General features: G+C 74.6%; 4 protein-coding genes across 4 annotated transcripts; 3 read left to right on the top strand and 1 right to left on the bottom strand.

Moving 5' to 3' along the window:
• The first annotated feature begins 592 nt into the window (after positions 1–592).
• On the top strand, positions 593–4358 carry CCDC142 (coiled-coil domain containing 142). Its single transcript, XM_065750234.1, has 10 exons — positions 593–872; positions 973–2220; positions 2316–2402; positions 2478–2630; positions 2711–2868; positions 2950–3108; positions 3196–3310; positions 3391–3568; positions 3642–3853; positions 4080–4358. Exons 1-10 carry the CDS (start codon positions 593–595, stop codon positions 4334–4336), a joined length of 2847 nt encoding a protein of 948 aa, XP_065606306.1. The 3' UTR covers positions 4337–4358.
• Positions 4359–4571: 213 nt separating this feature from the next.
• On the top strand, positions 4572–7892 carry LOC136057501 (programmed cell death protein 4-like). Its single transcript, XM_065750215.1, has 11 exons — positions 4572–4748; positions 4858–5140; positions 5227–5324; positions 5417–5530; positions 5719–5940; positions 6033–6130; positions 6192–6306; positions 7067–7174; positions 7259–7369; positions 7435–7574; positions 7793–7892. Exons 1-11 carry the CDS (start codon positions 4584–4586, stop codon positions 7842–7844), a joined length of 1506 nt encoding a protein of 501 aa, XP_065606287.1. The 5' UTR covers positions 4572–4583; the 3' UTR covers positions 7845–7892.
• Positions 7893–7917: 25 nt separating this feature from the next.
• On the top strand, positions 7918–10835 carry MOGS (mannosyl-oligosaccharide glucosidase). Its single transcript, XM_065750214.1, has 4 exons — positions 7918–8336; positions 8408–8625; positions 8762–8955; positions 9026–10835. The coding sequence occupies exons 1-4, from the start codon at positions 7997–7999 to the stop codon at positions 10734–10736; spliced, it is 2463 nt and encodes an 820-aa protein (XP_065606286.1). The 5' UTR covers positions 7918–7996; the 3' UTR covers positions 10737–10835.
• Positions 10836–10943: 108 nt separating this feature from the next.
• WBP1 (WW domain binding protein 1) lies at positions 10944–12901 on the bottom strand. The gene is made up of 4 exons (XM_065750222.1): positions 12645–12901; positions 12352–12454; positions 12124–12285; positions 10944–12037 (listed from the first exon to the last, which is right to left on the bottom strand). Exons 1-4 carry the CDS (start codon positions 12711–12713, stop codon positions 11400–11402), a joined length of 972 nt encoding a protein of 323 aa, XP_065606294.1. The 5' UTR covers positions 12714–12901; the 3' UTR covers positions 10944–11399.
• Positions 12902–12933: the final 32 nt, after the last annotated feature.

Genomic DNA, 12933 nt, shown 5'->3' with positions numbered 1-12933 from the left:
CCCGCCGGGCGGACACCGGAAGTGGGGCGCGGTAGGGACGCGAGGCGGCTGCCGCCATCTTGGGTGCGGGCAAGACGGCGGCCCGCGAGGTCCAAGCGCCGCCGAGCGCTCGCGTCGCGGCCGGCGCCGCCCCCGCGCCGTCCCGGTGTCCCCCGGGCGCCGCCGGATTAGCGCTGCGGTTAAGCTCATTTCCGCCGGCCCTGCCGGGCCCCGCGCCGCGTCCCGCCGCTACTGTGGGGAATGGAGGACGGGCGCTGCGCGAGGCCGTGCCTGCAGGTGAGCGCCGCGAGTCGGGGAGCGGGTACCGGCGCGGGGGCGGGGCGGCCGGGGGCCGGGCGCGCAGAACAGAACCGCGCTCAGAGCGGCGGGTGCCGAGACCTGGGGCTGCATCCGTCCTCAGGAGCCGAGTTTGGGCCCGGGGCCGTCTCCGGGCCGTGACCCCATGAACCCATGGCCGGGCCGGGCCGCTGGCGGCGGCTCCATGGCGACGGCGCTCGGGCCCGGCGTTACCCCGCCCACTGCGGGCGCGGTTACTGGCGGCGGGGGGGGATTGGCCGAAGCGGGCGGGGGCGTGGCCTGAACGTGGGCGGGGATGGGCGGGGGCGTGGCCGGGAGGTGGACCGATATTGACCGATGTTATTGGGGGCGCGGTCTGGATGTGGGCGGGGATCGGTCGAAGTGGGCGGGGATTGGTCGAGGCGGGCGGGGGCGTGGCAGAGAGGTGATGGCGCCCCGCCCCGCCCCGCAGCTGCTGGCGGCCGACGGGCCCGGCCTGGACGCGCTGCTGCTGCTGCTCGTGTCCCGCGTGCCGCCGCCGCCGCGGGGCGTCCTGCCCGCGCTGCCCGGGAGCGGAACGGAGCCCGCGGAGCCAGGTGAGCGCCCGGCGCTCCCGGTCCCGCCCCGTACCCCGGGACCCCCCGCGACCGCCCCGCACCCCGAGGTCCGCGCACAGCCCCACGTTGCGTCCCGCAGGCGGAGCCGCGCTGGGCGGCCTGGCCCGCTCCCTGCAGAGGGCGGAGGCGATGCTGCGGAGCTGCGTCAGCCCCGGGATTCGGCTCCTGCGCTCCGCCCGCCCCGGCGGCTCCACCGCCTCCGACAGCGACGAGGAGGACGGGGAGGACGGGGAGGACGATGCCCGCGTGGAGCGGAGCTTCCAGGGGCTGAGCCGCGCCTTCCGCGCGTGGGAGAATCCGCGCACCGAGACCTTCCAGGGCCACGTGCTGCCGCCGCCCGGTGACGCCTTTTGCTTCCACGCCGTGCGGCCGCGCGTGGCCGAGCGCTGCTCCGCGCTGCACGCACTGCTGCTGCACCGCCACCAGCTCCGCCTGGCACGCTGCTACTGCCGCCGCCTCAAGGCCGCCTCCGATTTCGTCCGCCGGCTGCTGAGCCCGGAGCCGCCGCCGCCGCCGCCGCCGCGGGAGCTGTGCGAGGAGCTGCGGGTGCACGCCGGGCATTGGGCCGCGCTGCGGCGGCGGATGCGGGGCGACGCGTGGCTGCGGCCGCTGCTGCTGCGGCGGCACGAGGCGGTGGCACACATGCGGCGGGCGCTGGGGCTGCTGGCGCTGCAGGGAGCGCGGCTGCTGGAGGAGCGCCTGGAGGCCGCGCTGCGCGGTGCGGCGCGGGACGGGACCCCCCCGGCGCTGCTCGCCGACCTCTTCCAGGGCCTGGACATCTACAACCGCGTGCTGGGGGAGCTGCTCCCGGAGCCGGGCTCCGCTCGCTCGGCCGCCGGCGTGGGACGGGCCGAGGGGGAGCTGCCCCGCGCCTTCCCCCTGCGGCGGGTGCTGGCCCTGCTGGCGAACGAGCGGGGCCGGCGGGCGGCCGAGAGCCTCGCGCGGCTCCTGCGATGCGGGGACGGCGGCTCCGTCGCGGAGGAGGACCTCCCCGAGGCGCTGCGGACGCTGTGCCTGGAGGACGAGCGGCTCGCGGTGCCCGTAATGCGGGTGCTGGTGGCCTCCGCCGACGGTCTCTGGCGCTCCGAGCTCGACGTTCTGTCGGGGAACCCCGCGGCCCCGTCCCCGCGGCCGGGCTCGGGCTGCAAGGCGGTGCGCTGGTGGGACGCGTCCCACGCGGCGGCGGCCGAGGCCCTGCACGCCCGTTACCGCCCGCTGTGCTGGGAGGCGGCCGGAGCCGCGCTGGGTTCGCGCCTGGAGCTGCCGTCCGACGGGACGGGACACGCCGTCGGTGCCGCCCGGGAGCTGCAACGGGCGCTCGGACCGGGTACGTGCGGGAGGGGTCTGTGCCCCCGCAGGATGCCGGCCCCACGCAGGGGCCGAGCGTCCCGCAGGGCGCTGCTCAGCGCCGTCCCTCCACAGCCCGCGTCCCCCCGGAGTGCGAGGAGGAGCTGGGGCGGCTGTGCCGGCGGATGCGGTGCCGAGCCGCTCTGCTGGACTGGCAGCGAGGTACGCCTTGGGGCGGACGGCGGGGTGGGGGGTTGGGGAGAGTTTCTCCCATCTCACGCAGCATTTCCCCCGCAGACTTTGCCCGGGCTCTGGGCTCGGGGCTGAGCGACCGCTGCGCGGTGCCGGAGCGGTCGGAGGGAGCGGCGCAGAGCGGCACGGCGCGGCTCCTGCAGCGGCTCTACCCCTCCCTGAGCTCGGCGCTGCAGAACCTGCCCGACGCTCCGGAGGGTGAGCGGTGCGGGGCCGGGGGGGTTCCGTCTCCACCGCATTCGGCCCTCGGGTGATGCCCGCCCCGCTCCGCCCCGCAGGCGGCCCTCCCGGCTCTCCCTGCCTTCGCCTGCAGCTGCTGGGCTGCTGCCTGGCCACGGCACAGGCCTCCTGCTCCTGGCTGATGGGAAAAGCCTTCCAGTTCCTGGCCGCGTGGTCCCTGCAGCAGTTCCTGCTCGTCACCCAGGGGGACCTGCAGGTGGGCGCGGGGTCGGGTGCGTTGCGGGGCCGCGGCCGCGCTCCCGGGGGCGGTTTGAGGTCACCGCCGCCCTCTCCGCAGCTGCTGAAGGCGGAGACGGACGCGCTGGAGCTGTTGGTGAGCGCGGCCTTCCCGGAGCCCGGGGACAGCTCCCAGCACCTCGCTCCTCACCGACGGCTGCGCTGCCACCACGAGAGGCGGCTGTGCCAGCAGATCCGCTCCGTGGCCGTCAGCATCCAGGTACGGCCCCGCGCTGCCGGAGCTCTGGGATCCCGCAGCGGTACGGAGCGCTCCGGCACCGCCGCCCCATCGCCCCGCTCCTCCCAGCTCTTCGCGGGAGACGTACTGAAGCTGTTCTCCACGGACTGCAAGCGGATGTCGGCAGAGATCTTCGACCAGACCATGCCGCTGGGCAGGCACTGGAGGCTCGGGCTCCGAGCCGGTGGGTGGCGGCCCCCCCGGGTCTCCCCATCCCCCCCTCCCCCCGGGCGGGGCCGCGGTGCTGACGCTGCTCCCCCGCAGAGCTGCCCACCTCCCCCAGCGAGTACGCGGCGGCGGCGGTGCAGACGGTGCTGGGCCAGGTGCTGCAGGGCGCCCGGCTGCTGCCCCGCGACTCGCAGGTGCCCACGCTGGCGCGGGTGATGACGGCCTTCGTGGAAGCGTGGATGGACCACATCCTGGCCCAGAAGATCAAGTTCAGGTCCGCGAAGCGCCGTGGGATTTGGGGGGAGGGCCGTGGGGAGCTCCGGGCGGTGCTGAGGCGTTGCCCGCAGCCTGCAGGGCGCTCTGCAGCTGCAGCAGGACTTCGCGCTGGTGCGGGAGCTGGTGCAGTGCGAGCGGTACGGGCTGGAGCCCGACGCACGGCAGGCGCTGCTATCGCTGCGCGTCCTCCAGCAGATGGACGGTGCCATCCTCTGCCTCCTGCAGCAGCCCAGCGGCAAGGCGTACCTGCCCCCCCACGGCTGGCCCTCCCTGCGGCAGTGCTGTGAGGGGGGGGGGCACGGTGTGGGACGGGACGGCGGTGGGGATGGGAGGGGATGCGATGGAGACCCGGTGGGGAGGAGAACGGGGACGACGATGGGACGGAGATGGGGGTTGGGAAGGGAGGAGGACTGGGACAGAGATGGGGACGGAGGTGGGGGTGAGGACGGAGATGGGATCCTCGCACCGCTCCGTCCCCTGACTCAATCTCCCTCCCTCCCCCTCTCCAGGCTCCACCCACGGCAGCCGCACGCAGGAGCTGGGCGCCAGCAGCCTGCACAGCCTGGAGACCCTGGAGGCAGCGGGGCCTTCAGCGGGCCCCCCCCCACCCCTTCCCGGCGCGGAGCCCCCGGCCCGGCCGCGCGGCGGCCCCCCCGACTCGTACCTCTCGGGGGGGCAGCAGCAGTGGCTGGCGCTGCGGCTGCACGGGGCGCGGCGCTGGCGTGTGCCCGGGCTGCCCTGCATGGCCAAGAGCCCCGAGGGCTGAGCGCGGCCGCAATAAAGCTGAGCTCCGACGCCTGGTCCGGTCCTTGCGGTCCCGCGTGGCCCGGTCCCCGCCGTCTCTGAGTTCCGTCTGGACCATGGCGTGCCCGGTTCCCCGTGGACGTGCCGTGGGGTCCGGCTCACGAGCGTCCACGGCGGGGGCCGGAGATTCCCCCACGCGGGACCCCCGCCCGCCCCGTGGCCCATTCGCTCCCCGCGGTGCCGCCGGTGCCGGTGGGACTACGGTTCCCATGATGCCGCCGCCGCGTCCCGGTCACTTCCTCCGCGCGGCGGGGCGGGGTCCGGCCGAGCAGAGCGCCCCTTCCCCTCCCTCCGCTCCCGGTCCCGGTGCCGCCGGGATGTCCGCCGCCAGCACGGCCGAGCCGGGCGCCGCCGCCCGCGCCCCGTTCCCCGCGGCAAGTACCGGGAGCGGGGCGCCGGGGGGTACCCCACCGGAGGCGATGGGTGGGAGGGGGTCGCGGGGGTCCCGTCGGGCCGCGCGGTGACGACCGTCCGTGCGCGCAGAGCCCGAACGCGGAGCAGCAGCGGCGGCAGCAGCAGAAGGAGGAGGAGGGGGAGGAAGGGGAGGACGGCACCGGGGGGGCGCGGCCCTGGGCTCCCCCGGAGAAGCTGCTGCACGAGGCGCGGCTCAGGGCCAAGGCCAAGCGGCGGCTGCGGCGCACCTCATCGCGGGACTCGGCCCGGGAACCGCCGCCCGAGGAGCCCGGGGCCGAGCCCGGCAGCCCCAAGGGCAGAGCGCACGACCGCAGATCGCGCGGTGGGAAGGGGCGCGGGCTGCCCAAGAAAGGTGAGCGAGGGGCGGCCCCGCCGCTCCCGGGGGACGCGCGCCGTGCCCCCCGGCTGAGCCCCCCCACCCCGCCGTGCCCTCCGCAGGCGGTGCGGGGGGGAAGGGCGTGTGGGGTGCCCCCGGCGTGGTGTACGGCTACCAGGAGCCCGACGCCCGCGACCCCAACTACGACGAAGCGGCTCAGGTACGGTCCAGCACATCACCCCCCCCCCCGCGCTCACCCCACTGCTCCCGCTGCGGGCGCCCCACCGGAGCCCCCCCCGTCCGACCCCGCAGGGGGACACGGTCTACGCCACCGTGGTGCCCGAACTGGAGGAAGACGAGCTGGAGCAGAACGTGCAGCCCATGGTGCTGGAGTACTTCGAGCACGGGGACGCCGGAGAGGTCGTGGTGCGTCGGGGGGAGGGGACCCCTGGGGGCGGGGAGATCCGCGGGGCAGAGCCACCGCAGCGGGGAGGGGGTCCGTGGCCGGCGGGAGTCCTCAGGGGAAGGGACGGGGGGAGGGGGGCACCGCGGCGACGGAGGGGATTTGGGGCGGGGCGTGCGGGCACCCATGGGCGCTGCGCTGCCGGGCACAGGAGCTGCTGCGGGGGCTGAACCTGGGCGGCCGGCGGCACGCGGTGCCGTCGCTGGCGGTGGCTCTGGCGCTGGAGGGCAAAGCGAGCCACCGCGAGCTGACGTCGCGGCTGCTGTCCGACCTGGTGGGCCGCGTGCTGAGCCCCGACGACGTCGCCCGGGCCTTCGATGAGATGCTGCGGGACCTGCCCGACCTCATCCTCGACACCCCCGAGGCGCCCCAGGTGGGGACATGGGGTGCGGGGCACGCAGCCGCGCTGTGAGCAGCGTGGGGTTGGGGTTGGGGGTCTTCGTGCTGACCCCGCGCCCCTCGCAGATGCTGGGGCAGTTCATCGCTCGGGCGGTGGCGGACCACGCGCTGCCCCTGGACTTCCTGGAGCGCTACAAAGGCCGCGTGGACTGCGAGCACGCCAGGTGAGCGCCGTCCCCTCCCCACCGCCCGCCCCGCACCCCGCGCTCACCCCCTGCTCTGCAGGGCCGCCCTGGACCGCGCCGCCGTCCTGCTCCGCATCAAGCGCGACGTCAACCGGCTGGACAACGTGTGGGGGGTGGGGGGCGGGCAGCGCCCCGTCAAGCACCTGGTGAAGGAGGTCAGCACCGCACCGCGTCCCGCACCTCCCAGCGCCTCACTGCCACCTGCCGGCCTTCCGTGCTTTGTCCCTCCGCATGTGTCCCCCCCCCCCGGGCACTGCTCTCCCCCACCCCCCGTGCCTTCGGATGTCCCCTGGCCGTGTCCGTGTGGTGTCCCCGTTCCCATCTCTGTGCTCATCCACCACAGTGCCAGCAGCCCCACATGGCTCCGTGCCACACACCTGCACTGTGTTCCTATGTCTCTGTACCACATTCCCGTGCACGTCCCCATGTCAAATCCCTATCTCACATCCCATACTTCATCTCCATGCCACGTCCCCATACCACATCCCTTACAACACCCCCATGCCACGTCCCAGGCCACGTCTTTATGCCACATACCATGCCACTTCCCATACCTCATCTCTATGCCACATCCCATCCCACATTCCGTCCCACATCCCCATCCCATGTTCCATCCCTCATCCCCATGCCATGTCCCATTCCATGTCCCTGAATTCACCATATGCTCATGCCATATCCTTGAGCAGCATTCCTGTGCCACGTCCCCTTGCCATGTCCCATCCCATGTCCCATCCCGCCATGTCCCCATGCCACATCCCTTCACTGTATCCTCATGCTGTATCCTTGAGCAGCATCCCCATATCCCCACACTACATCCCCATGTCTGTGTCCCTGTGCCACGTCCCCACACCACGTCCTTGCTCCATGTCCCCATGTCACCCTGCCACGTCCGTGTGGCTGCGCCGTGCCCCACAGATGAACCTGCTGCTGCGCGAGTACCTGCTGTCCGGGGACGTGTGGGAGGCCGAGCGCTGCCTGCGGGCGCTGGAGGTGCCGCACTTCCACCACGAGCTGGTGTACGAGGTGAGGGGGTGTACGAGGTGAGCCCACCGCAGGGTGGGCGGTGCCGGGGGGGTCCGTGTCCCCGCTGACACGTGGCCCCCGCAGGCGGTGGTGATGGTGCTGGAGGGCTCCGGGGATGCTCCGGTGGTGACGATGGTGACGCTGCTGCAGGTGCTGTGGGAGACGGGGCTGGTGACACTGGACCAGATGAACCGGGTGAGTGGGGGATGGGGGCAGGGGGCAGCACTGACACCGACACCGACACTGCTGTGGGGGTGCAGGGCTTCCAGCGGGTGTACGCGGCGCTGGCGGACCTCAGCCTGGACGCACCGCTGGCCCACGTGCGCCTGGAGCGGCTGCTGGAGCTGTGCTGCCAGCGCGGCGTGGTGACACGGGCACTGCGCGACGCCTGTCCTGCCAGGTACGGCACGGGGGGGCACGGGGCACTGCCAGTTATGGACAGGAACGGGGGGGGACTCAGGGTCCTGTCGGGTTTGGGATGCAGGGCCATGGAGACGTGGGACCCCGCCAATTACAGATGGGGATACGGGGGGGGGGGACACCGCCGGGTACGGGACACGGGGATACTGCGGGGCAGCGCCCTCCTCCCTCTCACCCCCACCCCCTCTCCCCCCGCAGGGGCCGGAAGCGCTTCGTCAGCGAGGGCGACGGGGGCCGCGTGAAGCAGTGAGCGGCGGGGCCGCCCCGCTCCGCGTGGGGCACAATAAAGCCGTCCCGGGAGCACCGCCCGCTCCGCGTCTGCGCTCAGTCCTCCCGCGGGCGGCTCCGCGCGGGGGGGCGCTGTACCTTGGCGCCGCGGCGCGCGGTGATGACGTCGGCAAGATGGCGGCGGAGCGGCGGCGGCGTGGGGCCGAGGGCCCTCGGGAGCTGCGGGGCCGGGCCCGGGAGCGCGGGGCCGCGCGGGGGGAGCGGGGCGGGCGCGCGGCGCTGGGGCTGGCGGCCGCGCTGGCGCTGGCGCTGGGGCTGGCGGCGGCCGGGGCGCTCGTGGCTCAGTGGGGCCGGTGGCGAGCGGCGTCCCGCGCCGTCAGCCCGCACCCCGCCCCCCCCGCGCTGCCCCCCGGCGCCGCCGGGCCCCGCGCCGCCCCGCACCGCTTCTGGGGCTCCTACCGCCCGCACGTCTACTTCGGCATGAAGACCCGCAGCCCCCGCAGCGTCGTCACCGGTGCGTGTATGGGCGGGGGGAGGGGGGCGGGGGAGGGTCGGGCCCGATTTGAGCGACCCCCCCTCCCCCAGGGCTGATGTGGCTGCAGCAGCGGGAGGGCGCGGAGCTGCGGCACACGTGCGAGCAGAGCGACGGGCTGGCACGGTACGGCTGGCTGCTGCACGACGGGGAGCGCTTCGGCCTGCAGGACATCCACGACCACGGGCTGCTGCTGCGCACTGAGTTCGCCAAGCGGCCCGGGGGGATGCACGGCGGGGACTGGAGCTGGCGCGTCACCGCCCGCATGGAGGTGGGCGCTGCGGGACGGGAGCCCTGGCCGCCTCCCCTCACGCACTTCCTGGGAGCACAGAGCCAAGGCCGTCCCGAGGAGGGGACTGCGGGTGGTTGTGATGCCCCACGCTCCTCCGCATCCCCTCCCCCTGCAGGGTGCAGGCAGCCCCACCGCCCTCCTCTCGCTCTTCTTCTACGTGGCCACGGATGGGCAGGGTGTGCTGCAGCCGCACCTGGAGGACGGCACGCGGCTGGCGGCCGTGACGGGGACATCCGAGGACCTGGGGGACTTCAAGATCACCTTCCTCAGGCCCACCACGGACAGCGGGGAGGGCGTCGTGTACAGCAGGTGCCGTGTGCCGTCAGCATCCCCAGCCCTGCAGTGCTGCGGGGCGCTGACAGCACCTCTCCTCTTGCAGCTACCACCACCTGGACGCGTGGAGCCCGGGACTGCACCGCCTCACCGACGTGGTGCGCAGCAGCCTGAGCAACCACTTCGTCTTCGCCCCCCCGGGGGGGCCCCGGCAGCGCTTTGTGGCGGTGGATGCGTCCCGTGGGCTGCCAGGCGCGGCAGAGGCCCCACGCAGCCGTGTGCTGCTGCACCAGGTGACGCTGCGGCTGCCGGCGCGCGTGGAGGTGACCTTCGAGTCGGGCAGCGTGCGGGAGCGGCGCGCGGCGCTGGCGGGGCCGGTGCTGACGGCGGAGCTGGCGCGGCAGCAGGCCGCCTTCGAGCGGCGCTTCGAGGACACCTTCGGGCTGGAGCAGAAGGGGTTCCCCCCCGCGCAGCGCCGCTTCGCGCAGGCGGCGCTCAGCAACATGCTGGGCGGGATGGGCTACTTCCACGGGCGCTCCCTGGTGCAGTCCCCGCTGCACGAGCGCCCCGTGCCCTACGCCGAGAGCTCGCTCTTCACGGCCGTGCCGTCCCGCTCCTTCTTCCCGCGCGGTTTCCTGTGGGATGAGGGCTTCCATCAGCTGCTGCTGGCGCGCTGGGACGCCGAGCTGAGCCGCGAGGTGATCGCACACTGGTTCGACCTGATGAACGCCGAGGGCTGGATCCCGCGGGAGCAGATCCTGGGGGAGGAGGCGCTTGCCAAAGTGCCCCCGGAGTTCGTGGTGCAGCGCAGCGACGTCGCCAACCCCCCCACGCTCTTCCTGGCGCTGCAGCGGCTGCTGGGCGCTGCCCCCCTGCCCTACCTGCGCCGCCTGTTCCCCCGCCTGCGCGCCTGGTACGAGTGGTACAACAGCACTCAGGCCGGGCCCCTGCCCTACACCTTCCGCTGGCGCGGCCGCGACCCCGACCCCGAGCGCTTCCTCAACCCCAAGACGTTGGCGTCGGGGTTGGACGATTACCCCCGCGCTTCGCACCCCTCCGCAGACGAGCGGCACCTGGACCTGCGCTGCTGGATGGCGTTGGCCTCGCGGGTGCTGGCGGACGCGGCCGAGCGCTTGGGCGAAGCGGCAGAGCCGTACCGGCACACGCAGCGGGCGCTGAGTGACAACGAGCTGCTGGAGCGCCTGCACTGGGCCGAGGAGCTCGGCGCCTTCGCCGACTTCGGCAACCACAGCCGCGCGGTGGGGCTGCGGAGGGAGGCGGTGCGAGCGGCCCCAGGGCGGCCCCCCCCCGCCCCGCGGACGGTGCGAGTGGTGCACGAGGCGCCCCGGCCCCGCTTCGTGGGGGCCCTGGGCTACGTCAGCCTCTTCCCGCTGCTGCTGCAGCTGCTGCGCCCGGACTCGCCCCGCCTGGGCGCGGTGCTGGACGCCATGCGCGACGAGCGGCGGCTCTGGACGCCCTTCGGGCTGCGCTCGCTGTCCCGGGACAGCCCGCTCTACATGCAGCGCAACACGGAGCACGACCCGCCCTACTGGCGCGGCTCCGTCTGGGTCAACATCAACTACCTGGCGCTGCAGGCGCTGCACGGCTATGCCGAGCGGCCGGGGCCGCACCGCCTGCGGGCGGAGCAGATGTACGGCGAGCTGCGGCACAACCTCATCAGTAACCTGTACCGGCAGTACGCCGAGAGCGGGTACCTCTGGGAGCACTACAGCGACAGCACGGGCGGCGGGCAGGGCTCGCACCCGTTCACCGGCTGGTCGGCGCTCGTGGTGCTGGCCATGGCCGAGGACTATTAGTGGGGGGCTCCGGGGGCGCGGCTTTCTCAGGGGCGGCTGGAGGGTCCCGGCCGCGGGGGCTCTCGTCCTCCACCGACAATAAAGCGCAGCTGTGATGCTCGCGTTGGGGTTCGGCGGCTCCGTCCTTTTCCTCGTGGGTCTCCCCCGCAGAGAAAGGACCTCGGGGGCTCCGCGGTGCCCCCAACCCACAGACGCGTGTGGCAGGACCGTGATTCCACATCTCTTTAATGGTGACGGAACGCTCCCGGGGTCCCGGGCATCCATCCCCGGGTCCGCAGGCTGCAGCGGAACGGAGCATACCCCCCTCCCCCCCTCCCGCGGCCGGGCCGGCCGGGGCCCGGTTCCTCGGAAGCAGTCCGGAGGGGAAGGCGCGGGGCGGTGCGGGGCCACCGCGGGGTACCCAGCGGGGCCATCCCGGGGGCTCCGCGGGAAAGAGTCCACAGCCCGGGGACAGCGGTGACGCCCGCGGGGCCGCAGCGGGGAGCGGAGGCGAGGGAGGGCGGCCGTGCCGCGCCCGGACCCTCTGAGCAGGGGCGGCTTCGGCACCGCGGTGCCCCCAGCCCGGCTGCTCCAAGGCAGGGAGCGGCGGCGGCGGCGGTGGGAAGAGAGGCGCGGGACGGCCCCGCGGGGCAGAGCGAGGGCGATGCGGGCGGGCGGGGCCGCTCAGACGGGCAGGGGGGGCGTGCCCGGCTCCGCACCGCCCGCTTCGGCCTGCGTGGGGCCGGCCTTGCCCAGCAGCCGCGCTCCCTCGCCCTCGCTCTCCTCACCGCCCTCCTCCTCCTGGCAGCGCCCCACCTCGATGCCGGAGTCGCCCGTGAGGCGCCGGTGCCGGTAGTGCTCACCGCCGTCCTCCGTGGCAGCGCCGCCACCCTCCTCCTCCTCCCCCTCCTCGATGTCGGAGCAGCGGTGGCAGTCGGCCTCGAAGAAGTCCACGTTGGAGGAGAAGAGCGCGTGCTTGTGCGGGGCCGCACGGGCGGGCGGCTCCTCGGGCAGCTCCCAGCTGGCGCCGGTGCCGGTGCTGCTGGTGCCGCACTCCTCGCTGGGCGTGCTGGCCCGGCTGCGCTCCGTCTCGTCCGTCGCCTGCACCGACAGCGACGTGCTGCTGGGGGACGTCACGCAGCTCGACTCGCAGGAGCAGCTGGTGTAGTTTTCCGAGCTGGGCGACAGCGTCAGGCTGCTGGAGCCCAGGCGGCTGCGGGGCCCGCTCAGCTGCGCCAGGATGGAGCTGTAGGGCGGCGGCGGCGTGCTGGGCCGGTGGGCCACCTCCTCGTAGGCGGGCAGCTTGAAGGAGGCCAGCATCCCTGCGGCGGAGCGCGGGCTCAGCGCGGTGCGGCCGTCCCGACCCGAGGAGCGGGGGGACGGGCGGCCACGGGGCGGGGGCACTCACTGAGGTCCATCATGGAGGCGGGGTAGTTGCAGGCACCGTGGTAGGCGATGAGGTTGATCTCCCGCTGCCGCTGCTGCTGTTGCAGGCGCAGCTTGGCACGCCGGTGCCGGTAGGCGCAGCAGCAGCTGAAGAGGATGAGGACGGTCCAGAGCAGCCAGAACCCTGCGGGCAGAGCGCCGTGACCGTCCCCTCGCCGCCCCCAGCCCCGCCCCCGAGCCCCGCACTCACACCACAGCTCGTAGTAGTACGTGCAGCAGCCGCTCTCCCCGCAGCAGTGCCCGGTCTCGCACACGTAGGGCTGATTGTTCACCCCCGGGCAGTACTCCCGGGCCTGCGGGGCACAACCAACGCGTCCGGCCGGGATCCGCCGGGCACCGGGCCCTGCGCTCGCGGGGACGACACGGGACGGGATGGGACAGAGCCCCGAGCGCCGCAGCACCGCGGGGACGGAACGGCACGGGACGGGACGGGACGGGACGGGACGGGACGGGACCGGCCCCCCCTCCCCCCGCTCCCCGTACCTGGTGCTGCCGGCCCAGCAGCGCGGCCCAGGCCCCCTCAGCGCCGCCGCCGCTGCCGGGCCGCTCCATGGCGCCGCTTACAGCCCTCGGCGGCCCCGCGCCGGCTCCTCCCGCTCGGCCGCCCCGGCCCCCGCCGCCCGCAGCAGCCGCCGCTGCCCCCCCGCCGCCGCCGCCCCCCCCATGGCGGCCGCCCGGGTCCCCGCCGCCGCCCGGGCCGCAGCCTCCGCCGCCGCCATCGCTCCCCGGCCCGAGGTCCCGCCCCCCCCGCCGCCCTCCTCGCCAATCCGAC

Source organism: Cyrtonyx montezumae, unplaced genomic scaffold (genome assembly GCF_038088225.1).
Source record: "Cyrtonyx montezumae isolate F1298 unplaced genomic scaffold, pur_monq_1.0 scaffold_69, whole genome shotgun sequence".
Taxonomy (NCBI): domain Eukaryota; kingdom Metazoa; phylum Chordata; class Aves; order Galliformes; family Odontophoridae; genus Cyrtonyx; species Cyrtonyx montezumae.
Note: the sequence above shows the minus strand (reverse complement) of the source record. Positions and strands in the feature narration are given on the sequence as shown.